Source organism: Anser brachyrhynchus (genome assembly GCF_964034855.1).
Source record: "Anser brachyrhynchus genome assembly, chromosome: 2".
NCBI lineage: Eukaryota > Metazoa > Chordata > Aves > Anseriformes > Anatidae > Anser > Anser brachyrhynchus.
This window is the reverse complement of record NC_137695.1, coordinates 10,791,226-10,818,313: the sequence shown is the minus strand read 5'-3', so window position 1 is coordinate 10,818,313 and position 27,088 is coordinate 10,791,226. Positions and strand designations below refer to the sequence as shown.

Sequence of the window (27,088 nt, the reverse complement as noted above, 5' to 3'; positions counted from 1 at the left end):
AGATGTCAGCATAGTTCTTGGATAACCGTCCCCTTTTCATGTAACTCAGAGATGCTCAGAACCATAGCAAGACAACTTTGTAATCCAAGGCAAGACCTTTTCTTGGCTTTTTTTTATTGAATAGTCCCATTTCTTCTCCTAGTCTCCTCCCTCCCAGCCTTTCAGCCACCTTCCTCATGGACCTGCAGCTCTTTCCCTTGAAACCTGAAGTCTGGCTTAAACATATTTGCCCCAGCTGGTATCCCTGTTGGCCTTCCTTGCTATGATTCCAGAGGAATTGAGACTTGTGCAATAGCCAGGAATCATTGGTTGCCTACCTTTATAATTGATGACAGAGGTTTGTTTTGGGCTTTTAAAATTCCTTGAAACAATAACATAGGGGAAAAACTGTGTATTGAATTTGCAGGTAAAAATGCAAGGGAAGGATGGCCAGTAAGTTTGAGGGGCAGTTTATGTATCAAAATGATACTGATGAACTGCACATATGATCTGAAATTAGGTGCTTTTCAGAAGAGGACATGTACTGCTCTCATATTAATATGGGATAAGAAAAGCTGTCTGACAGGAGTAGATCTGTAGTCATGCTGTATCATGCTGTTACAAAACAAATACCATCTTGACTATAGAAAGGAGTGTAGCCTGTAAGATGTGTGGACTAATCCTTCTGTTCTGCTTGGACATTAGTAAGGCCCTTATTTTGGACACAGCTGTCTAGGATGGAGACCAGTTAAAATGAATCTAGAGGGCAGCAGTGATGATAATGAGAAAGCTAGAAAATGTGACTAGCAGAGGAAGAATAACTAGGATGCATTTAGCTTTAGGAGATAAAAAATGAAGATGGAAAGGACACAAGGCTGCTGCAAACAAAGTTTTTCATGTTTGTCAGAGAACAAAAAGCAGTACTTAAATTCCAGCAAGGAATATACCAGTTGAGCTTTAAAAAGCCTTTGAATGATAAGGAGAATTAAACATTTTGATCAGTGTATCTGGGGATATTGTGCAGTCTCTATGTTTGAAGGTCTTAAGTCCAATAATCTTAGACCCTAACATATCTAAACAAGTACTTTTGGAAGACTGCTTAATTTTATTTTACAAAAAAAAATACATATTTTTTAAAAAGCCAAACTTCTGCCTCCCCCCCAGTTTCATTATATTGTATGTTCCTTCTGAAACAGAAATGTCAAAACTGAACGCTAGGAATCTTGTCACACAGACTGGCCAATATATGGATGTGACATCCCCAAAGAAAATGTAAAAAAAAAAAAAAAAAAAAAAGTATTTCTGCATGAAGCTTAAAATCTTTTTTCAAATTTTAGTCAATTCTAAGTTTGTATTTCATGAAAGCGTTTCTTTTGGCAGAGCATTAATTATCTTGTTTTCTGTTCATCATCCAGCATGTTTACAAAAGCCACTATGCAATTATTTTTTTTTGCCATATATTACAGCTTTTAAAGCACAATTCTCCCTTTAAATAGAAATATATGCTTGTAAAAAAGCCAGACATAAAATAGGTTTTATGTCAAAAATATATTTGCTGAAATTACCTCTTATGCATTGAATGCCATCAAAATTTTTCCGTAATATTTTTGTAATTTACATGTATCACTTCAAGAACAATCTATTGTTAGTAAAATAAAATGCAAAACTTTGTTTAGTTAATGGAAAATAGTCAGGTGTTTTGTCCTGCTAAATCAGTTCAAACTCCTCCTGTTAGTTTATTTGTATGCCTTCAACTAAGTGAAATATATGTAATTCTAGTTAGCTTGCAGTCTTTATGTCATTCATCTGGTTAAGAGTCTCAAACAACTAAAATTTTTATAATGATCTATGTCTTGTCAATACTTTGAGCATAGTAATTTCTCCCACAAAAGGGCTCCTTCACATAACCATTTGATTTACCAGAGAACCTTCAACGTTGTGAAAATATATGTAGCCAGATTTTAAAAAGGTTCATTTGGAAGGCGATGCTTAGGACAGCAAGCTCTCAATACAACCTGTTTTGTGAAGTTTCTTTTATTATTATAAAAGAGCTGATAAGGGAAATGTAAGTGTATTGAAAGGGCGTACCTTAGTTTAAAAGCAGAATACAAACATTCAGAGAGGATATGGGGGAAAAAAAGCTTTGTCCATTTTTATTTCTTTATTTTTGTTTGTTTTTTTAGTGATCCCATCATTGTTTTGTTTGAAAGATTTTTGGTTTCTTTTGTCCTATGTTTTCATGTAATAATTAATTAACCTAATGAAATTGCTTCATTGCATGACTTTACTAACCCTTCCTGTGTTCATTCTCTCCTGACTTAAAAGCATAATCCATTAGAATTTAACCCTGATGGCTTGAAGAAGGCTGCTGTTCAGAAAGCCCTAAAGGTAAAACTAATATAGTTGTCCATTTAAGGTCACAATAGTAATCGGAAGTGCACGAATGCCTGCAACACTTTCCTTGCAACAGTGAATGGAATTTCTTTTGCCAGATCTATATTTAGTATGATTCAGTTTTATTTACCATCTGATTTCAAGAAATGGTCAAGATGTTGGTAAAATTCTATGGTCTGTGGTAATCTGAATTTTAAATCAGTCAAGTGGAGCATAGGCTGCTTTAGAAGACTAAAATAAATTAATCCTGAGAACTAGCTTGAAGTAGTATTTAAAGAACAAAGCCGACATGAAAGCTAAGACATCTTTTACATACTGAGTGATACTTTACTGCTCAACTCTGAATGACTAGCCAACAAAATCAATGTGTTATGTATTTTCGAATTAATCATTTTTCTGCTAGATGTTTTTGGAAGGTTTTACATCTTTTATATGAATGCTGAATAAATTCAGTCCAGCCTTTTGATACGGAAGACTTCATGTTGAGTGGCAAACTTGGAAGGCATGAACCAAGTTCTCAGGTGGAGGAACTTGGACAACAGGCAGGCTCTAATAGACTGAATATCCTGTCAACAGCAAATTTGTCAGTGGCAGATGTTAGAGGTGTGTTCCTATCTATTTAGCATGAATTAATATTATTTATATTTATGTATGAGAATAAGCAACAGGGTCTTTTTGCAAACTAATGGAGTTTCTTCATTTTATGAAAAAAGGGAGCTTTAGACACCTTTTTATGGGTGAAGAAAAAATGAAACAAATTTCTCTTACCATTTTTCCCACCATCAGCTGGAATGTAATCTGACTTTCTTTGTATTCCTTAGACCTTGTAGTCTGTTGTCTTTGATTAAGGCTATATACCTTTTATTAGAAATCACAAAAGAAGGGCGGCATTCATCCAAGAAAGGAGTGATTTCTACCAGCTTTTTTTCTAAAGGAAAGTATTTTTAATAAGCAGTGTGTCACATTAAAATCAACCAATATTAGTGGAAGTTGCTGTCAAAAATGTAAGTTCAGATCCAAAATTACCTTAAAATACACTCATTCTTAATTTAAAAAAATTAAATTATTTGAATTGTTTGTGACCTTACATGCATAAAGTAGATTTTAACTAACTTTCTGTTTACAGTTTCCCACAGGTAGAACTCAAAGTATATTAACTATGCATACTGTATTGTCTAGGCCTCTTAAACTGCATTAACACCTACTTGAGATGATTAACTTTCATGTCTAACTTTTCCTTCTGACAAATTTTTAGTTAATTTAAAATTTTTGAAGAAACATGTAATTGGGAATGTTCCTTTGTGTATGTAATTTGATTCTAAACTGATGTTTATTTTCACAGTTTGATGTAATGCTATACAGCTGGTGAGCAAGGCTCAGATATGGCAGATGGTTGATTCTCTAGTAAAGAGTATTTGGTAAACTGTAGAAATATACATCAGGTACATTATAGTGAATCTTCCTTCTCCCCAGACTGAAAGTGGGGAATATCAATGTTCTGATATTACATCCAGCTTAATAATAATACTGCCATGTAAATAAAGTGAACTTTCTGAGTTTGGGTTTTTTCCATATCTTCCATCTGTATGCCATACTCATTTTGCAATTTTAACTATGCTTTGTGGGCTTTGGGGGTTGTTGTAATGCTCATTAAAGTATTTGCACCTTTTCAGTTTCATCCAAAGAAAACAGAAAGGAGTCTAAAATTCCAGTTTATTTCTAACGTTTTGTTTTAGTTTACTTAGGGAAGTTGGACACCTTCATATTAATGTGTTCACCAGGCTAGTAATCTGTTCACCAGTCACTAGCCAGTATGCCATTCCAGTCTGTTGAATAAAATGCTGAGAATAATAGATTGTCATACAGTAGAATGCAAATGAATCGTATTTTTAAGATGCAGACATGTAAGTTTCAGAGGAGACATTTAGGAAAACAGTTTAGTCTGAAGACAAAGTTTTTGCTTTTTCTTTACCAGTCAGGAAAGAAAATAAACAGCAATCCCAACCCACTTGTTTTGCTGTCAGTTGGACACAAGGCACAGGAAAGTAAGGTAAGTTCCTGCTCTCTGTACCTGTCTCTGTCTACAGACATTTGGTGGCTCTTTGTGATTGGTATTGGCTATCAAGCCATTGAGCACATGCACTGCTCTAAAAGTTATCACCAGAACTGAAATTTTCAACAAGGAGCCAAAGATCGAATGGGTACTTAATTCAAGCTGTCTGTGAGTAGAGACCAGATTTATAACTATTTGTAGACGTCCTTTCACAGTGGGTTCTGATCTGCAGCTGGGATTCTTGCCACAGTCGTTGTGTAAGTAACAATGTGAGCAAAACACGGGCTTCAAAACACTGGTCGGGATTTGAAAATGCATAGACAGAAATGTTTAGGTTGGAGGGGACCAAGAAGATCATCTGATTCAACCTTCAGTTTAAAGTGTAGGACTGTAGATTAGCCCAAGTGCTGTGTAACTGTCATGAGTATTTCCCTAGAGGAAATTCCACCACTTCTACGGGCAACCTATTTCAATGTTTTATTGTTTTCATGGTGAAGAATTTTTTCATGTACATGAAAAATATGAATTTTCCGTGAAGCAGCTGGTGGCTGTTGTCTCTTGTCCTGCTGCTATGTATCCTTGTCAATGCGTACCTCCACCTGGTCTATAACTACTTTTTAGATATTGGATTAGATCCCCCTTCCACTGCCTTGTCTCTAAGTTGAACAAACTGAATGCCTTCAACCCTTTTTTATATGTCAAGTTCTCCATCATCCTGGTGGTCCTCCAGTTGACTCTCTCCAACTTCTTTATGCTTCTTGAATGGGGGAAGTCAACGTACTGCAACTGGACACAGTATGCCAGGTCTGGCCTATCAAGTGCTGAGTGGACCGATGCTCATCTTTTGATCTCTTGATTATACTCTTACTGACTTAGTCTAGGACATAGTTTGCCTGCACTACTTGCAAGAGTGCACTGCTGACTTAGCTCCTTTGCCCTCTAAGGTAGACACCCATGGAGTACCTCTGAACAGATCCCAGAGCAAGTTGAATCTGGTTTTCTAAAGTCCAAGAATTTTATTCTGTTATTTTTCATCCTCATGCGTCTTAGGATCGTATCACTATCACTGATAGTCACATACGCAAACCAGTCTTACTCATATGTAAGTAGTAGGTACGGAAGAGCTCCACTCCTAGTCAACACCCCAAATGACTGAGAACAACCCTAAGACAACAGTGTGTTGTATCCTAAAACAAACTCCTAATTGCTTAAGCAGCACTGTGCTGCTTTACTAGGAAATGGAGAGCTTCAACTGCTCTAAGGTAAGAACTTGGTTTGGCAGACCCGAGAGAGCTTTGTCAGAAGAAGACCTCATCCATCTCTTTACCTCACCCATCTCTTTTTCCTAATTGGGTGGTGTGTAGCCTGTGATGAGGCCAATGTTGATGGTGATCCCTCTGATACTGATGCAAGGCATTCAGCACACTTGTCTTGTTCATAACTAACCTCCATGTATTCAAGCTGCTCTTTAAAATAAAATGACAAAGGAACAGTGAAGTGATACCTAGAAAGGTAGATAACACACAGTATGGGTGGTTTTCTTTTTTGCATTGAGTTAGTTCAGCCCTTACAGAGAAGTATGACAGGAGAGGGAATGTGCCAGTCTAAATACCTTACGTTTGTTCATAGACTGATAGGAAGTAACAGTTCTTCAGCAGGAGTTGTACTCTATGTAAAGCAACTCATCTGTGTGCAAGCAAAACACATTTTATTACGTTTCTTATGTATAATTTGATATGTGATATTACATACACCTTGAGTGGATCCCACCTGATCTTTAGTTGTGTTAGGTTTTAAACAAATTTTGCAAAGACAAAATGAAAAATGTACTCAACTCTTAAAAAGAGCTTTATTAGAAACATACATAGAACAAACGTATTTTACAATTTGTCTGCTTCCTGTTCTTCCTGTTCTCTGACTTTAGATTCGATACAAGACCAATGAACCAGTATGGGAGGAAAACTTCACTTTCTTTGTACACAACCCCAAAAGACAAGATCTTGAAGTTGAGGTACATTGTCCCATTCTTTAGATACCTTTCTTTTTTAAGACATTTCAGTAGCAATATTTAGATGTTATAGGCTGTTATGACATCTATTATATTGTGAACACCATTACAGTTATGCTTAAATTGGTTTTTAATACTAGGCTATGAAATGTTATTTGCATTTACTATTAAAAAATATAACCAGTCTTTCAGTAGAACATTATGCTTGATGATTGCCACATTTAAATAAATAAAATACAAGGAAGAGAAGTACATTTTGATGTCTGTTTGGAATCTTTGGTCTTCTCAATTGCTAGCAGTAATACAGTTATGTATGGTTGATTTTGTTACCTTTCTCATGCTGAGGAAGTCTTCGCTTTATCCAAATACTGTATCCCCCTTACACTACTGAAATGTTACTCATGTAGTTGTAAATGAGGGCTGTCCTAGTTACTATTCCCCTAACAGTTGTGGGAACTCATTTTTGCACAGACCATTTGGAAACCACAGATATTTTGATCAGGGATCAACTAGATATATATTCTAGATGTAGATGCAGTTGGTTAGTTTTATGTCTTGCTGTAGAAGATAGGGATGAAGAAAATAGGTGTGGAGTATATTTGCTATTTTCTTCTTTGGTGTAAAGTAGTTTTAGGATCAGGGAAACTTGGTTGAAGAACTGTTCCGTGTGCTTTTGTGCTTTTCTTTTTAAATAAAACTGTCATTTCCTTTTCTTTCTGTGAAGTTTTACAAAGTAGATGATACAACATTGTTTATCTTATGTGTTCCTTCAGGTGAGGGATGAACAGCACCAGTGTTCTCTGGGGAACCTCAAACTGCCTCTAAGTCAGTTGCTGGAGAGTGAAGATTTAACTATGCATCAGCGGTTCCACCTGAGCAACTCTGGTCCAAACAGCACTATAAACATGAAGATTGCACTCAGGGTACTCTTAAAACTTTTCACATTGTAAACATATGAAAGCATATTTAAAACTATCATGACTTCTGGTCTTTTATCTTTATGAAGAAGATGGTATGTTTCCTTGAGTGTGTGTCACAATTCCTGGTGTCCTTAGGCCAGCAGCACTACCAAGTACACACAAAGATATTCTCTATTTTAAATACATTCTATTTCAAAACCAGAAATTCTTGGAACAAAACAGTAACCTGCTTTAATTAAGACTGAGGTTCCCCTTGTTTTTAGGCTTGGAAACTGTATGGAATCTCAATTCCTGCTAGTCTCTTACGACTTGATCTTACAGATCTTACAGTCACTGTAAGATCACTGAAATTAACTTTATCTTACAGAAATGGAACTGAGGTCATCATGGTCAAAAAAAAGTAAAGTTTATGCAGAAAAGAAGTACCTTCACAGTACTAGAAAAGTTCAGACCAACTTTCAAGTACATTGGAGACTTCATGAAAAAGCTTGCATGCTTGAAAGTTGGTTTTTGTTTTCCTCCAGGTAAATTATTTGGCATAATAAGTAAGGGCACCTCTTTGGAAGTACTGGAACACTTCTGTTACCTTATGTTACTTGTTCTTTTCTAAAGCACTTTATGTAATGTATTTGTAACATGAAACTATTTCCTATTGTAAATGAATGTAACCAAAATTTTTGGTCCTGGTTTACTGTCTTAATTTAACAACTTGTCACTAAGTACTTCTTGTAGAAACAAATTTATTCCTCTTTTTTGTAGTATAGTAATATTGTATGTATTTTAACTGTATCTAGGTCCTTTCTCTTGAAAAGCAAGCAAGATCTCCAGATCATCAACACTCAGCCCAAGTAAAAAGGCCGTCTGTTTCCAAAGATGCAAGAAAATCATCTTTTAAGCCTCAGGTTCCTGTCTCGCCACCACTTGATTCAAACAAACCTGTTCCAGCCTCCCCAGTGACTGACAGTGATAAAAAGACAGAGGTAGCTGAAAAAAGTCAGCCTCCCAATGCCAGTCCTCAGTGGCCAACAGATCTCAGCCGAAGTTCTTCCAGTCTTCATGCCTCTAACTTCAATTATTCTCCCAGCCACCTCTCAGTCAAGGAACCAACTCCTAGCATAGCCTCAGACATATCTCTGCCCATTGCTACACAGGAACTACGGCAAAGACTGCGACAACTTGAAAAGTATGATGTTAATTACTTGTTTTGCAATACATCTAAGTTGCTTTATAAGAAAATGTTATGCAGCCAAAGAAATCGCTCAGTTTGCGTTTCAGTAATATTTTTTCCTGTTGCAGATTGAGCCTGGAATTAGAAAATCAGCCTTTGAACTTTCTGCTTCCTCTTGGTACCTCAGTTAGACAGATTTTGCAATTAGAAGTTACTACACCATTGTTGTGATCTGCAAGATAAAGTCCACCTTGTTCTCATTACTGCACTGACTATGTAGTGCTGAAAAGAGTGGAATGGTGAGAAGGAAGAATATGTGTTGGTGGAATATTAGTCACACTCACGCCAGTAGTTGCACCACTGAATCATATTAGCATTAAGCCAATTTAAGCTGAATATAGGTGGTCTTCTTCGTAAATTACACAGAGGGATAGTTGACTGTAAAGAATGCTAAGTGGCTGGTCAGTTATTATTCAATTACTGAGGACTGCTGCAACCATGATTTCTTAAATTCTCTATTTTTTTTTCTCTTACCTCAAAGGGCAGCTATACTTACCAGTAAAGGTAGCAGAGCAGCTATTCTACTCTGAATAGGAGAATGGAAGCCATTAGATCCCTATTCAAGTTGGAAGCTTCTCTGTGAATCTAAGTAGATTCATAGAGAAAGACATATGTATATATTTAATTTTTATATTAGTTTGTGAGCAAGGGATTGAACCAATTCCTCATTTTCTGTGTCAGAGTTCATAGAATCAGTAGAGTAATATAGTTTGGAAGAAACCTCTGGAGGAAAGTCAGCCCTCTGCTCAAAGCAAATCTTGCTTCAGTTAGATCAGTTTTCTTGGGCCTTGTCCAGACAAGTTTTTTGCATACGTCCAAGCATGGAGTTTCTACAAACTTTCTCAGCAGTTTCGATGCTTAACCATGCCACTGCAAAAACATTTTTCCTTATTTCCAGTTGGAATTTTTCTAGCCGTAACTTGACCTCTCACTGTGCATGTGTAAGAGGAGTATGACTCAGTCTTTTCTATGATGTTTAAGTAATGAAAGACCATGTTTGCATATGCTGTTGACCATCTCTTCAATCTGTACAAACCCAACTGCTTCTGTGCTCCAGTTCCCCATTTATCTTTAGGGTCCTTTGTTGGTTTGTCTTCAGTTTGTCAGTCTCTCTTTTATCCCGAAAGTGGGGTTAGACTTTATTAATTATGATAAATGTTGAAATACTACTCATTATTTAATCCACAAATTTCATACTTCATTATTTGGTAAGAGTGGTAAAGCTATGGCTAAGGAGGTTCTTTATTGCAAGCCACATGTATCTAGGTACTCTGACCTTTATTTTTCTTATTTTTTTATTAAGAGAATACTGAACTGAAATATTTCATTCTAGCCTGGTTGTCAATGGCCTAGACTATGGGAAACTGATAAAGATATACTCACATGCTAACTTTTGTTTCCTCTCTTCTTTCACATTGGTGCAGTGACAGTTGAAATAGATAATACAATATTTCTGGAAATACTGTTCTGAAATACTTCATGTATTTCAGTTGGATCTTACTGAAAACACGCTTTTTAAAAACATACAATATTCTGCTCTTTCACCACAGTGGAACAACCCTGGGGCAATCTCCATTAGGACAGATACAGCTAACAATTCGTCATAGTTCACAAAGAAACAAACTGATTGTGGTAGTGCATTCCTGCAGGTGAGCATAAGGCACCAAATTTTATTTTTAGTTCTGTGCGTATTTCTTGGTATATGACTTTGTCGTATCTTGATTTACCCTCTTAAGTTGTTCGATTGTGTGGACGGTCTTAATTACTTTTAAAATGACATGCTGACTGTAATTACTTGTAAATACGAAATCATATAGAGTTAGACTTACAACAGAATCAGTTAAAACTGAAGATTTTGCTGTGTTTTTTTTCTTTGCCTATATCAGATTTTAGATGGAAACGGTATGTAGATTTCTATCAGAAGTGTCTAAAATCTTTATCTAAGAGCCTGACTTTTTCGTGGAATGACAAAAACGCATGATTTTTGGAAAGCCACATGTAAGCATTGAATTGGAATTCAAGAAACCTTAAGTTTCCAGCTCTGCTGTCTACTTACCATTTATCTGATCTTGTACAAGTTACTGCTTAGCATTTTTTAGATTTTTTTCCACTTTTCTATGTATTAGAATGTAGCCAATATGTAGCCATACTTTGTGCAGGATATCCCACAGCTTATCTATGTAAGGATTCTAAAATACAATTGTCATAAAGATGCAGATGGTTCTCAAACAGGTGTAACATTTCTAGAAATATTTTTCAACAAGTTTGGTACTTCGTGCATGGGAAACATCAAAGATATGTATGTGGTGATGAAATGAACTTTATTTAAATATAGAGTGCTAAATTAAGGGATAGTAGCGTGGACACGTACTTAGCAATGTCTCATTTATTTTCTAAAGTGTTTTTCCTTGTTTTTCACTGGTCACAGAAATCTAATAGCGTTTTCTGAAGAAGGATCCGATCCATATGTTCGAATGTATTTATTGCCTGATAAGAGAAGATCAGGAAGAAGAAAAACACACGTATCAAAGAAGACATTAAACCCGGTGTTTGATCAAATGTATGTTCTAAACTGTCTGTAGTGGTTCTATATTATATAATTATAAAGCTGCCAAACCAAGATTTCTCAGCTTACCTGAACCACCAGACTCGGTCATACCTTTCTCTTCCTGTATAATAGCTCTTTCCATCCTCCTCTTCCCTGTTTTCACTATAACCCTTCTTACACTGTTACCAGCCATTCCTCTCTTCTGCCTTATCCCATGTTACACTGTGTTTGCGTAAGTAGCTAAGAAGTGGCATGCGCTCTTTGGGCAGCTGGTTGGAACATGAGTGCCTTTTAGTTGGCTAGTGTGGCTAACTTGGCTTTCCTGACAAGAGGCATGAAGATGTAGATTCTGACTGGCCAGTTTTCTGGCTTGCCTCCTCTGTAGGACTGGCTAGCCAGTGTCTGTACATGATCAGATTGCTCAATCAATCTATGTCATGGTACTTCTCAGCATCCAGGGAGTCAGGAAATTTCCATGTGGATTAAATCCTGGCCGACAGGTTGGAACTAATGCAAGCTTGTGCAGTATTTCATTGCATACAGATCCTTATCTTTGTACTCAGCTTTTTGATGATGGTTTCACTCAGATGCATACCTCTTCCTCCCTCACCCATCACTTCTCAATAACAAAGAGCATTCTCTGTAGATGGAAAATTAGTTTGGGGGAAAAAAACAGGTCAGTATATTCTGTCCAAGGAAATCTGTAAATTGTTAGTTAGAGGCTCTGGTAGATACAGCTCGCTCCTGTTTATCCCAGGATTTGTTCTTCTGCACCTTTCAAAGTAAAAGGTATTGAAAAGCAGTAAAGCTGCTTAAGAACTGTAGTGACAAACAGATGTAGATTGTGGTGCAATCCTGCCCTTACTTTCTGTAAGTTTCGGATCTAGCAAACAACATGCATTCTTTCTTAAAAGTTGATAGTTTCCTTGGTGTGAAAATGAGCTCTGGTTCTAGAGGAATGAAGATCATGACTGATCAGTCTTTCCCTTCTGGAGAATAGTGGTGCTGAGCTGTCAAGATAGTAGGATTCCTCACTCTCTTCTCTGTAGTCAGTGATTGGCCTTTTCTTTGTTTTGTTTGTTTGTTGCTTTTAGCAATGGGACAGAAGTCTCAAATGTTTGATGTTGATTTGGTGTTAATATTGATCAAAGTATAGGAGAAAAATTTTAGACAAAAATTTGGGATTTTTTCTCTCATCGTTTATCTCAAGGCTTTTTTGGGGGGAATTTGTTCAGGGAGGGGTATAATTTGGTTTAGATTTTAATTGTTGTTTAGCTGTAGGAACTGAACTTGCACTTCAGGTACAAAATTCTCTCTAAAGCATCACTTTTTCTGTCAGATTTGATTTCAGTGTTTCCCTCCCTGAAGTACAGAGAAGAACACTAGATGTAGCAGTGAAGAACAGTGGTGGTTTCTTGTCCAAAGATAAAGGGCTGCTTGGCAAAGTAAGTTGAAAATAAGCAAATTCCTTTTGTACTGTATGTTGTTACATAAAGATTAAAATTCTCTTGTGATATGAGCTTGTTAGTGTTGACTGACATAACTGATTCAGGTAGGAAGCTTTTAAAAATTACAGATGGCTTAGATGTCAGGTTCAGTAAAGGAAGGAATGAATTGCAAAGGATGAGAGGACATATATCAGACTGTGAGGTAGTAATCTCTTCTAGAGAATGGTAAGTTCTGAGACTGGCAGTAAAAAATAAATAAAAAAAATAACCCTGCATGTTTGATTTATTAATTATACAGTCAGAGAAACTAAATAACAGCCAGTAGAAAACTACTGATATCTCAGGAGATGGTCTGGCAAAATTGCTGGTCTTGAACACAGGTGGCTCAGACATCTTATCTGCAGCAGTAGTGAGAGGCTAGCTTTTGCATTATATCAAACCTAAAAGACAAGAAAAATTACATAGAGAACACAACAAATTTATGCTTAGTAATTAAAATTCCAGAAAATCCATGAAAAAAGAACTACTGGAGGCATTCCTAATGCCAGAAACAGCTACTGTGTTTATACCTTCACTGTTCTACAGGCAGTCATTAAATCACTCTGTTTCCTACACATACGAACAGTATGTTCTTACACCTGTGTAGATTGCCATATTCAAACTCTGTAAAGAGGATGAGAGAGATCAGAATTATGGTCAGCTTATGGTGAATGGTGTTCTTAATTTTCCTGTTGACAAGGATGTCTGTTAGCATAAATACTTCATCTGACTGCCGTATCCCTTGTTCAGAAGTTATGCCTGTGAGGTGCTCTGGGACCAGTTTAAGGGTACAGATTTTTAGGCTAAAACTACCAATTTGAAACTTTACTACAAGGCTACAGGTGGAAGATAGTTATGATGGCATCATTGTAAAATATGTTGTTTATTAATGGCATTACTTATCCTGTAGTTGACAAGATTGTCAAATTTAGTCTTTAAAAGACACAGAATGAAAGACAGAATGCATTAATCACTAATGTCAACTTTCCAGTTATTGATACCTCTGGCATCTGAAGAACTAGCTAAAGGCTGGACCCAGTGGTAAGTATATTTCCTTTATTAATAATAATATTGCATACTAATAACTGGTATGTTAATAGTGTTAATAATACATGCTAAATGTAAAAACGTTTTCCTTTGTTCTCTTTGTTTTCAGGTATGACTTAACAGAAGATGGTACAAGACCACATGGTGCAAGCTAGGCCCATGGATACCGGGAGTTCCTGACACATACCTTTGCCAACCTTTATATATTTTTAAAGCATTGTTCTCACAGATGTACCAATATTATTTTTATAGCTTTACCAATTTAGTTGTTAGACACATCCCCAATAATTTTATAACACTTGGTCATTTTATGTAGACATACAGTTTCTCATTGTTAAATTTTGTATTTTAATTTGCTCAAAAATTTTACATGTTACTGTCATGTGCAATCATACAGTAAAGTAACCTTTTGTGTTTAAGTTCATCTTTATGGTGGTTATACCTATTAGAAAGTGAAAAGATGTTTCCTGCCTTGTTTTATATCTCACCAAGCTATACTGTACCATGTAAATATATACTATTTTTTTATAATTCTTTCATGCTGGTTTGAATTAAGAACAAAATTAGATAAAGGATATAGATATTTTCTTCTAAATGCATGTTAATTTCTTCAAATGAATCTCTTTTGTCTTTGCAGCACAATGGTCTTAATGTTAATCATTTTGTGATATTCTTCAAAAACAAACTGCAGAAAAATGTTTTTACTTTATTGTGCTTCTGGCCCAGTGTGGCAACTTTAAAATGTACAAAACATTAACATTTTAGTATTTATATATAAATGTATTATTGGAAAATCCTGCTATAGAATATTATAAACAGAAATGAGAATTCTATAAATATTGTATAAAGAGAGGTCCATGAATCATGATTTATAAATTTGAGTTTTCATTTAATGGAGTAAACATTACAAGCAGTACAGTTTGTTATACAGGTTCACTTGGGTTTTGTTATTTATTCCTGTACTCTGCAGTACTAAACACGTGACCCTTTGAAGGCATGAGGACATGGATTTTACTGTATTATAAACAAATCTCTATTTAGAACTGTCCTGTCTGCCTTGTTTCACTGATAAGGTATACAAATCAGCTTGCAATGTAAGTTCATACAGTAGGCATACGTACAAAACATATGTTCTTTTTATTATAGAATACTGTGCTAAATAGTTTATTATTCTATACCTTCTGTAATACTACAATGGAACACCAATATGTAAGAAAGTGTGAAACTGAGTTGAAAGTGACTGTCTTTACAGTTGCCTCATTGCTACTTAGTGCGTTTGGTGCATGAAGAAAATGCACGTCAGTGGTCCACACAGCTTTCTTGAGAAATAATGGCGTTCTACTGAAGCATTGCCATAGTCTGCTGCAAGATCAGTAGTGATACTCAAACTGATAAAAGTAGACAGTTGCAAGTTGAAGGGAGAGTATCAGCCTCAGCAGCTGAGCTCACAGCTCTAGTTTTATGAACTATGGGGTGTTTTTGTATCCTGAACTGATTTTTCTTTTGCTGGTAAGTTTTCTCAGACTGTTATTAAAAAAAAAAAAAATGTGCATTATGAATCCAAGAGAACAGTTGAGCTCTTTCAGAGCCAACAGCCTCATTCTTGGATAAGTATGCAATTAGACAGAAGAAGTACATTATTTAGCTAAGATTCTAGAATGATCTCTCAGCCAAGAAAGAATTTTAAAGTATAACAATAAACTCCTGAAATTAGCTTTATTGTAAAATTACTGACGGAACCTTAATTCTAGATGTAGAATATGCCTACATTACTAGATGTACCAAAGTGCCTACCATAGATGTAGCTTTTTGTCTTTTTCAAGTTTAAGAATTGACTTATTTTAGTTTGTCAAAATTCAGTTTAACATGAACATTTCTCACACAGATGTGACACACACATACACCTCTATACAGTGATGGCCTTCTTATTGCCACATTTTGTATGAGACAATTTTTGCAAACAAACCTACATTGTAGATTTTGCTGCTGTTACTTTCTGAGGGACTGGGCAATAGAGGGAGGTTCTTTGTAAGAAACGTTTCTATTTGAAGGCTTCACTTTATATTGGATTGTATGAGTGTCTGTATGCATATATACTCATCTGCTCATACAAAATATATATTATGAAATATGGATTTTCTTTGCTAGATCTCTGTTAAAATGCTAGAAATGAAAAAACAGAATTATTGTTAATGCAATGGAAATTGAAAAAGCAAAAGGTGTTGTAAGAAAGAGGTGTGCATGCAGTAGTTCAGCACAGTTGTCTTTTGCCTTGGTTCAGCCAGAGGTGGAAGAACTTTTGCACTACATCTTAGCCAGTGACTCAGCAGTGTTTGATCCCTAGCATACCGATAAGCAGTAAGACCGATACAGTGCTTCAAGTCTTAAGTGAGGTCTGGGGACAGATGTTGGAAGTCTGCACTTGAACAAAAAGAGCGCATATTTTGTCTTCTGAAGTCTCCAGGGGAAAAGATGCTGTGTTTGGGTAAACACATGATGATAGCACAAAGTGAGGAACTGAATAAATTGTATAGGACAGGTTTTCAAATAGCTCAGGACCCCACATTAAGGATAGGTTCTTAAGAAAAGTGCAGTTCCTATTTAGGAATCTGAAGTGATTGTAATTCCAATGCAAATTCCATAATTCTGATTGGCAGGTATCAGTCATGGATGCCACACTATTTAGAAATGTTCTGAGTGAACCTGGATTAGAATAAGAATGCCTGTTGTTGGTAGTGGAAGCAAACCTCTGTATTGTAGTTACCAGGTTCTGAGTGTTCCGTTTGTATGGAAGTAGCGAGGACAAACACCACTTTTCCTCTGGGCAAGAATTGCACTTCATTATCAAGTCAATGTATTCAGTATCAACTGATAGCTTTTAATGTAGTTCTTGTTTATCCTGTGCCTTAAAATATGAACATATGAAGATGTTTAAGAAATGGCTAAAATGAGCTTTGTTGCTTGTATGTATCAACCACAGTCTCTAGTATTGAAACTGTTTTTAGGATTACTCTGCTTCACTGACATGAAAACCAGCTCTCTTTTACCGCAGTGATCCAACCCAAACTCAAATCAGCATGCATATCACTCAAGTTTGGGTTAAAAGAATTTTAGTTTTGTCTTGAATCCTTTATCAGAGCTGCAGCTAATGGTGAGAGTTGAAATGAGAACAAAGGGTAATCAATTTTGTACAGATTGCCTTTTTTGCTCATGTAATTCTACATTATGATGCATGTATTCAATAAATGGTTCATATGGAAGTCAGTGTGTTGCTTCCCTCTACACACACACACTTTTCGTCTCTTTTGCATTTCCTGTCCTAATTTGTAATCTAAGAAATTTTTATGCTGTTAAAAAAGACAGATGTTCCAAATATTGCAACCTAGGTGGCCTTGCTACGAGGTGTCCAGGCAGATTTGGGGGTTTTATGTGAGAGAAAGTGGAGTGAGAAGTACAGGATGAATCCCTGAACTGGGGAATTCCATGCTTGTTGGTTTGGAACAGGTTCACACATAAATTGAACAAAGAGCGTATTAAATCTTTTTTTTTTTTCTCTCGTAAAATAATCAATTGAACAAATAATCATTATTCTAGTACTTGGTAATTGTCATGAAATATGTTTTCAAATTCACCTGGAACCTAAATAATTATAATACCTCTTCCCTTAAACAGCTGAAACGTGTCTGAATTCCTAATAATCAGTTTTCATCATCCATAGATAAAAGCTGCAGATGTTCATAACCTGGGCACTATTGTATTTTGAAGGGACCCCACAAGATACACATTATTGGTGCTAACTACAGAATTACAAGGTTTGTGTTGTAGAGGGTTTTTTGGGGGGAGGTATGTTCCTCTTTAGCAGAATAAATGGCTTCTGCTGATCAATGGGAGGACAAATTGAGACCCAAATCAAACCTTCCCTTCAGGCGGTAACTGGACCTGCACTTGCAAAGAGTGCTGCCTGTGTCTTCACGAGAACTTGTCAGAGTGTACAACAGTCCAGATGGACTTGGTTACTGATTTGATGGGCTCAGCCAAACCTAGACTTTTTCTTAATATCGGTTGCAATGTGTAAACCGTTTTGGACCATCCTTTAGTTTCCATCTTAGAGCGTATTTGTCAATAATGTTACCAATACAGTTATTTCAGCTAAGAGCTGAAAAAAAAAGTTGTTTCCTATGTGGTTTCTGCTTTAATTATTTTAATTATATTATTTTCCCCCAGACAAACTCTGAATGTTGGATGCTACCTTGGACATTTGGTAGAAAGAACCAAAACTTCAGATGGTCCCCAGACCTATTTGTGGCTGTAGCTGGCTGCTGTAGGATTTGAGCTATTTAATGACAAATATTGTTTTTATGCACCTTAACAGTGTCTAACTTTATCACTGTGTGCTCTTCTGCTAATTTCTAAGGCTTATTGTCAGGCTCTCATCAGTATTCTTTGCCATCTTCTGAAATACATTATTTGAAAATTGCAAAGCAGCTGAAGTAAGAAATCCACTTGTATTTCTGTAAGTGCTATGCCGTGAGCTTAGCTGCCAGATTAGATGACAGCTCTGGGAGCAAAGTTCTCTCATCTGTATTCATGTGATAGAGGTGATGCTCTCTGTTCTCACCATCTGCAGGGAATACTGCTTGCCAGTCACCTACAGTGGGATCCAATTTGAGCAGACTGCTGCATATCTGTTACCTCAGATGCAACTGAAGTGAAGCCAACCTGTCTCCTTTTGTTCCTGTGAGCCCTCAGTAGCCGTACACTTCACTGCAAAGGAGTTAAGGGCTAACAGGGACCATTCTTCCCTTTAACTTCCACACAGAAACAGGTATGAGGACACAAAGCCAGTCAAGATTCCATCCTTACACCGGGGTTGTACGTGCCCACATCCCAGGGGACCACAGCTGGGGTGGCTCTTGGTGTGGGGCAATGGGACCATGGGACCTGTTCCTGACAGAACCCGATAACCCAACTGTCCCCACCGATGGCTGCGCAGCACTCTGCCTGAGAAGTAACGTACAGCAGAAAGTCACGAAGTCCCAGCATCCCGGCTGTCCTGTGACTTCATTTACCAGTGTGCAGTGAGAATCTGTCATGTGACTGTGTGGATCAACTTGTGGTTTCTTGATTTTGTTTTGTTTAATGGAATTGTTGTAAGCAGAAGTTTGAACTAGATGACCTGTGGAGGTCCCTTCCAACATGAATTATTCTGTGACTCTCGAGTATATTTTTTCATGTTAAAATAAGGTAAGTAAATGCATTTTTGGTCCTATGCAGCAGGTCTTCATGGGCATTTTGCTGCCTGACCCCAAGCTCTCAGAGGTGGGCTTGTAGCAACACTGGCTGAGCACAAAAACAGGGGAAAGCTGCAATATTTGATAAGTGAGTATGCAAAAATTTAGTAATTAAAAACATTATGCATAGAATTTGAGTTGTAACGTAGATAATGCTAGCAAAATGACAATTGTCTGTAGGTACTGAATGAAAATTATTGATTTTACTGGTTAACTGGGGAGAGATCCCTAAAATAAATAAATAAATAAATAAATAAATAAAGTGCTCACATTTAATGGTCATTGCTTCCAATGCTGAATTTCAGATTTTTTTTTTTTTTTTTAACGTGGATTTGCAAGCTAATGTGTTATTCGACAAACATTCAGAGACTGGTAACTGGAGCTTCATGCAGATTAATAGTTTAATAAATACTCTGCAAGTCAGTTCCATGCTGCCTTCAGCATGGGAGAAATACTTTCACCAATACTTTCACCAGTACTTCAGGTTATTTTGTGTGCTTTTCAGTTGCTATCTAGAAGTTTAGTTCAAGTTACCAGGTTTCAGTGTTTTCAACTTAGAATCGATAAGGCCCTTTACCTGGTTTGGCATGAATCGAGCTATTCTCTAAGCTAAAGTAAGCGTGATAACCACTGAACAGGTCCTCTGTTGTGACTTTCAGTTCAGAGCTTAGTTGGATAAATGTGACAGACTCTGACAGCAGCATCCAAATGAAGAACTGTTTTTTTTAAGGCATGTCACTCATACAGGTGATGAAAAATGAAATGAAATGAAAATGAGTTCTTGGAAATGGTGTGACTCATAGAATGGTATTTGTGGCAATGCTAAATCTTCGTGTTTCATCAGGTAAATCATTAATATGCAGGTAAAGTGAGTTGGAATTGAAGCCTTAAGATACTAAGATGAGATTTCTGAAACGGTTGTAAATCTTGGAGTCTTATATAACTTTGCTCTACATCGTAGCTTTCATTGTATTTAACATGCTCTTTCTAGTTCAGATTATTGGGAATGAAAATAATACTTACTTTTTAACATTGAATTTGCTTATAAAGCATTTTAGTTTTGCTTGTCTTTCACAATGTGAGACACTAAAGTTTTGGGATTTATGCACATTAGTGCTTTTTCTTTTCTTTTTTTTTCTCCTGAAGACACCTTTATATTCCACTAGATGGTAGTGCAGATCCTATTCTGAAGTCTGCTGCCTGTTCACTTTTTCTTGAACAGCAATTAAGTGGTGTGGTTCCTAGGTGTCTTTGGGAGTGGAGCCTGAAGTCAATGCTGAAAAGCAGTGAAAAACGGGCATACTCTACAATGTGCTCTGCTCTCCTTCTTTACTCTGAGGCACAAAACTGAGCTTCATAATGGGGTTAATAATATGGGGATTCGTTTTGCCAAAATGTTCGTATAAAGGCATCTGCTCATCAGGCACTTGGAAATAAAAACTACTGGTCCATGATTTGAGAAAGCATGAAACTTCTCGAAGATTAAGGTTCTACATTCTCCAAAAATTTGGTATACATCTGTGTCAGCAACTCACACAGGTGTTTCATGCCCTGCAAATTTATCTGCCCTGTAAAATTTAGAGTTGATTATATTACTCCCTAGAGGAGTTGACACAACTCTAATAAGATGAAGTGCAAAAACTTGAAACCAGTCATAGGCAGACAGAAGTCAAATTACAGTTTAAGGCATGGGAAAGGTTCTTGACCAGCATATTTAAACATTATCATGCTTTTAAGCATGTATTTCTACTGTTAGCTCAAGAATGAGGCTAGGGACTCAGGATGTCCAACAACAGTGAAATCCATCATACGGCGATACAATGAACATGGGGGAAAATGGGCAAAGATAAGGCTCTACTAGAAAAATCTTACAAAACAATTTTCCTTTGCTTAAGGACACGATCAGAAAATATATGGCAAATCACATAGTCACAAGGTCTTGTGATGCTAGATCTGTTTGTTACATAGACCAGGAATAATTGACACGTATGTCTAAATGAGTGACTTTGTGAGCACTTCCAAGAGCCTGATTCCAAACATAACCCCAGATGATATTGCACAGAGCAAGTATTACACTCCCTTAATTCCCTATTTATTTGTTTGTATATTATGTTTATTTTATTTGTTTCCCTCTTTATTGTTTGTATATTCCCTCTTTATTCCCTCTTTTATTTCATGGGCTAGGTTGCTAGAAGGCAAGAGTGCTTGTGAGAGCTGGGCTACATTTAAACAACACTTCTTCCAAGCTCAGGATCGGTGCATCCCTAAGAGTAGGAAATCGGGAAAGGGGGGCAGGAAACCTGCGTGGATGAGCAAGGAGCTCATCGATAAGATCAAAAGGAAGAGGAAGGTCTATGAAATGTGGAAAAAGGGCCTGTCCTCTTGGGGGGAGTATAGAAGTGTTGTCAGGGCCTGCAGGGACGCAATGAGGAAGGCTAAAGCCCACCTAGAGATGAGGCTTGCAAAAGAGATAAAAGATAATAAGAAGGGGTTTTTTTTTAAACTATGTATACAGTAAAAGGAAGACTAGGGATAATGTGGGTCCCTTACTGAACAAGGGGGGTGTCCTGGTAACGGGAGACACCGAGAAGGCGGAGATACTGAATGCTTTCTTTGCTTCAGCCTTTCCTTCAGGGACTCCCCCCTGGGACTCCTCGACCCTGGCGGGAGGAGAAAGGGGCTGGGAAATGGAGGGCTCCCCGCTGGTTGACGAGAGAGTGGTTCAGGAGCGTCTGAGTGGGCTCAACGCACACAAATCCGTGGGTCCCGATGGGATGCATCCACGTGGGCTAAGGGAGCTGGCAGAGGTGATCGCCAAACCGCTCTCTGTTGTCTTTGAAAGGTCCTGGAGAACAGGAGAGATGCCTGAAGATTGGAGGATAGCCAATGTCACTCCGGTCTTCAAGAAGGGCAAGAAGGAGGATCTGGGAAACTACAGGCCAGTCAGTCTCACCTCTGTCCCTGGAAAGGTGTTGGAACAGCTTGTTCTGGATGCCATCTCCAAGCAACTGGAAGAGAAGAATGTTATGAGGAGTAGTCAGCATGGATTCACCAAGGGGAAGTCATGCTCGACCAACCTCTTTGCCTTCTATGATGGCACCACCAGCTGGGTAGATGGGGGGAGAGCAGTGGGTGTCATCTACCTTGACCTTAGCAAGGCTTTCAATACTGTCTCTCATGACATCCTGATAGCAAAGCTGAGAAAGTGTGAGATAGAGGAGTGCACAGTAAGGTGGGTTGAGAACTGGCTGACTGGATGAGCTCAGAGGGTGGTGATCGGTGGCGCAGAGTCCAGCTGGAGACCTGTGACTAGCGGTGTTCCCCAGGGGTCGGTGCTGGGTCTGCTCTTGTTCAACATCTTCATCGACGACCTTGATGAGGGAATAGTGTCTGCCCTCAGCAAGTACGCCGATGACACAAAGCTGGGAGGAGTGGCCGACACCAGAAGGCTGTGCTGCCGTTCAGCAAGACCTGGACCTGCTGGAGAGATGGGCAGGAAGAAACCAAATGAGGTTTAATAAGAGCAAGTGTAGAGTCCTGCACCTGGTAAGGGACAACCGGACATATCGGTACAGGCTGGGGGACGACCTGCTGGAGAGGAGCTCTGAGGAGAAGGACCTGGGGGTCCTGGTGGATGACAGATTGACCATGAGCCAGCAGTGTGTCCTGATGGCCGAGAAGGCCAATGGGATCCTGGCATGCATTAAAAGGAGCGTGGCCTGCAGGTCAAGGGAGGTGATCCTCCCCCTCTACTCTGCCCTGGTCAGGCCTCACCTGGAGCACTGTGTCCAGTTCTGGGCTCCCTGGTACAAAAAAGACAGGGATCTCCTGGAAAGAGTCCAGCAGAGGGCCACAAAGATGATACGGGGCCTGGAGCATCTTCCTTATGAAGAAAGGCTGAGAGACCTGGGTCTGTTCAGCCCAGAGAAAAGAAGACTGAGAGGGGATCTTATCAATGTGTATAAATACCTGAGGTGTGGGAGACAGAGGGATTTGGCCAACCTCTTTTCAGTGGTTTGTGGGGACAGGACAAGGGGCAATGGCCACAAGATAGAGCACAGGAAGTTCCGCGCCAGCATGCGAAAGAACAACTTCACGGTGAGGGTGACGGAGCACTGGGACAGGCTGCCCAGGGAGGTTGTGGGGTCTCCTTCTCTGGAGATATTCAAGGCCCATCTGGACGCCCACCTGGGCAACCTGCTCTAAGGAACCTGCTTTGGCAGGGGGGTTGGACCCAATGATCTCTGGAGGTCCCTTCCAACCCCTACAACTCTGTGATTCTGTGATTGTGTTTGTGAATGAAAGAAACTGGGCATGCAGTCTGCAAGAAAAAAGTACAATGGGCTTTGGTTAGGTTCCTGATCTGGATCAGGAATACGGGGAACGCTCATGTCTCAGCCTTGACAAGGCCAACATTGATGTGAGAGACAAATTATGTTCTCCAACTAATGTAGTTTGCCACATACATATGTACACACACATATATGCACATATATATATAAAAGCAAATATAAACAAATCATGTCCATTCTGATATACAATGTATTCATGCTGTATACTAGACAGATGGAACAGAGAGAATCTCCTATCTCTGATGCCTCTCTACACAGTATTATTGTACTTCTGAAACAATTCTTCTCTTCATCCATAAAGCCTAAAATAGCTGAAAGGAGATGGAACCCTTAGAAGAGCTGTAGGTTTCTTATAATTCAGAATGTTGCATTTAATAGGGTTAAAGTAGTCTAGACATGGCAGATGTGACTGGAGTGTTTTACATTTGAAACAAGTGACTAAGTGTACCCATCGATACATAATATTCTGAAGATGCTCAGGATGTTATGCTGTAAAATGCTGTAGTTATGACTACTAATACTTCTTTTGTTTACAGCAGGATGGATTTATCCATGCAAATACTGACATGATAGTTTCTTTTTGTGGGCATTTAATAGCATTTCAGAAATCTCTTTTAATTTTGATGGTACTAATATTTAACGGAGTAAAAGTATCGTGATTTATAACACTGCCTTTCATGAAAGGGGACTAAAAGTCAGAACATAATAATAACTGTTTTATAATAACGCATCTTAATAAAGCAAAATAAATAAAGTTGCACTGTTTTCACACCTGAAACTCATCTTGGTGTGAACATAGAAGGCACCCAGCAGTACCGGTAAGGTCCCACAGGGTGGCACTTCAGTACTTGAAGAGCGTCGAGAGCTACTCCAGGGAGTGGCTTTTTAGAAAAGCTTTTGCATTCCCTGGGCGCATTTTTTTTTCCTTATTTTTGTTCCAGTTAACAAGTACTTTTTTTTTTTCATCTGTAGTGAATTTTTTTTTATTTATTTTTTCTACTTAATCTCTTAAACTCCCAAATTGTTCCATGTTAATATTAATAATTTAAGGGAAATAAGCAGTTTCATGGTCTAATCATGCCACCGTTGAAAACTGACAGTTGCCCCCAAATAAGGGCTAGGATGATTGGCAGTATTACCTTCAGGCAAGGGGAGATCTGGAGAAGTGGAATAGTGTGAAACTTCATCTCTCTCCCTTGCTGTTCAGATTATTTATCAAAGTATGTGAAGATCAAAAAAAAAAAGGAAATGAATGCATGTAAATTATTAACAGCGTGCCTCAGAGGATAAGCAGATTCATGGATACTGTATTAACTATAACAAATTATACATTCAAATGGAAAGAAATAGGAGTAAATTGTAAAAGGTTAGTAGATAATGTGTACAATAATCTCATCAGAAATTATTATCTAGAAAATAACGTTGTTAATAGGAAAAAAAAAAAAAATGCCAAGAAAGCATCTGACACTCAGGGCATTGCTTGTTTGTTTATTTTTACAAGTATTTATAGTGTTGACTCATACAGGTTAAAATGGAATATTTGATACCGTCCAACCTATGATATTCTTGTGAGAGACATTTGTAATTGAGATCTCTCATACAGGCTACCAACAAGAATAAAGACTAGTTTATGAAGTGGTAGCACAAAAGCAAATCTTTATTTGCTGTTGCTCAGCAACCATGTGTGGAAGGCCCATTTTTCATTTTTGCCTTAACTTGACTTGACAGGAAAATGATAATAAATACGAGATTATTATCAAAGGGTATAGATTATTTTGAACAGATGAACAGACATGTCAAAAAGAGACATGTAATTTGGTACTCGTGAATGGGGGAACATTAGAGAAACTGAAAATAGGGTTATAGCTTCATTACTAGCTTGCAGTTCATGCACGATTCTTGAAGAAAAAAAAAAACACTACAAAACCCTATTCTGCCTCTCTTAGTTTCTCTACCTGGTTCTTTAAAATGAATCATACAGTGTTATTCAGTCTGTTGTTATCAATGTCAACTTTTAGTTTCAATACTATAAAAAAAAATCCTTCTGTGGTTGCTATGCAACACAAATTATAAGCTAAAATATGTTTTAGTTCATTTGCTAAATGGATATGTGCCTGACTAAATAAACAGTAGCCAGGTGACTAACGTAGCATCTAATTAAAGGACTAATCAAGGTATTAATAAAATATTCAGACCACACAAGAAACATGATAAACAAATCCATCAGTTTGGATCTAAAATGTCAAAGATTCTTAATATATGCAAAAAGAGTAGACATTAGCACAATGTAGAAATGTCACTTTTCATACTTTTCTATTTGCTTTTGCTGTTCTCCAAGTGTGATAATTGCTCATGCAACTTATTTCAAGCAAACCGCTTCACAAGCTTCTTGCAGTTAGCTGAATCTTAAGAAACAAAGTCAGGTCTTTGGAATCTGAAACAAACCTAATCCTTGACCCTTCTTTATAGCAGAGCAGCAAAATGCTTCCTTCTTTTAGTATTCTGTCCCTGGGAGGCAATGTTTTCACAGGGTGGGGATTAAGGTTGGGCAGGGATCTGTCTCTCCAGGGACCTTTCTCTGTGGCTGCCAGGAGGTTGGTTGATGTTGGTAATTTGCTGGATTGCCTCTTCCACACTTCAAAGGAGACAGGCCTTTGTACAGATGTGAAATGATGTGAAGAGGTACGTGCTTCTTCGGATTCAGGTAAAGACAAAGAGTGGCACAGAACTTCCTGTGTACAGAAGACAGGTTATTTTTGTTGCTCAAGAAAATGAGTTTCTTGACTTCTAACTCCTTCTGCCTTATTGTTCCTTGGGTACACGATCATCTTGGTTACCACTTGTAAGTAATGTAACCCATTCTCCAACTCCTAGAGCAATTTCTATCTGGCAAATATTTGTGTTAAAATCAAGTTATTCCAAAAGTTTCTCATATTAGTCATCTGTTAAATTTTTTAACCAATACAAAAATAGCATTAACTATGGGATAAGCCTATAATAAACTATTTTTTCATCCCATAGTCTTCAAACTATGTAAAAACAAACATATAGTTTACTTTAAAAATGTAACAGGAAAAGTCTGTAATTCAAATATATATGGCATAAAACGTTCCAGTCTTAATTTTGAATATAAACTAATACTGTGAGAGAGAGTAATATCAAAGAAAATTCCATGTTAAAAAATAAATATTAGCAGAATACATAAATACTACTTTTAAAAAGGGAATTTGTACATATAATATGAAATGGAATCAGAATTAGATCACATTTTAAAAAACATTGCAATCCAGGAAAGTCCAGTGAGATGTAAGAATTTATATGGAAATTGTTGGGGTTTTGTTTGTGAAGAAAAGCAGCATATGCTGTACTACTATCAGACAGAGAGTAAACAATTTCAGTCAAGCATCTCCTCTGAACAGCTAACAACACTGAAAAATATTGAGAAGTGTTATGCTACTGCAAATGCAAAACTGAAAGACAGAAGTTAAGCCCTTAACAAGACTTATTGACTCTTCTTGGTTTGTAGAGGAACTCAAACAAATGGAACAGGGAATTTTACAAAATTTGAAACCTGCTTATGTTTAATTCAAGAAATTGAGTCCAACTATTTCTGCTCGCTACAAAATAGGTTTGAGAAGAAACAGAAAGCAGCTATTTCCTGATTTAAAAAAAAAAAAAAAAGTTATCAAAGTGTAAATATCATCTAGCCTACACAGTTTCCTGTGGCAAGCAGCTTGGTTAGATCTTCATCACTTTGGATGAAGAGTATGTAATGCGTGTA

The 27,088-nt window shown here is 37.5% G+C and overlaps 1 protein-coding gene across 3 annotated transcripts in view; it reads left to right on the top strand.

Annotated features, from left to right (window-relative positions):
* The window catches only part of ESYT2 (extended synaptotagmin 2), an 84,591-nt gene extending 67,667 nt beyond the window's left edge, over window positions 1-16,924 (top strand). For 2 of the 3 annotated variants that reach the window (XM_080578561.1, XM_080578563.1), the window contains exons 14-23: window positions 2,305-2,367; window positions 4,349-4,423; window positions 6,351-6,437; window positions 7,208-7,357; window positions 8,149-8,537; window positions 10,133-10,231; window positions 11,011-11,142; window positions 12,470-12,575; window positions 13,609-13,658; window positions 13,774-16,924. In XM_080578561.1, the coding sequence (XP_080434687.1) occupies window positions 2,305-2,367; window positions 4,349-4,423; window positions 6,351-6,437; window positions 7,208-7,357; window positions 8,149-8,537; window positions 10,133-10,231; window positions 11,011-11,142; window positions 12,470-12,575; window positions 13,609-13,658; window positions 13,774-13,819 (1,197 nt within the window). In that variant the 3' untranslated portion in view covers window positions 13,820-16,924. The remainder of the gene's footprint in view (window positions 1-2,304; window positions 2,368-4,348; window positions 4,424-6,350; window positions 6,438-7,207; window positions 7,358-8,148; window positions 8,538-10,132; window positions 10,232-11,010; window positions 11,143-12,469; window positions 12,576-13,608; window positions 13,659-13,773) is intronic. The other variant, XM_080578562.1, reaches the window with a different exon arrangement.
* Window positions 16,925-27,088: the final 10,164 nt, after the last annotated feature.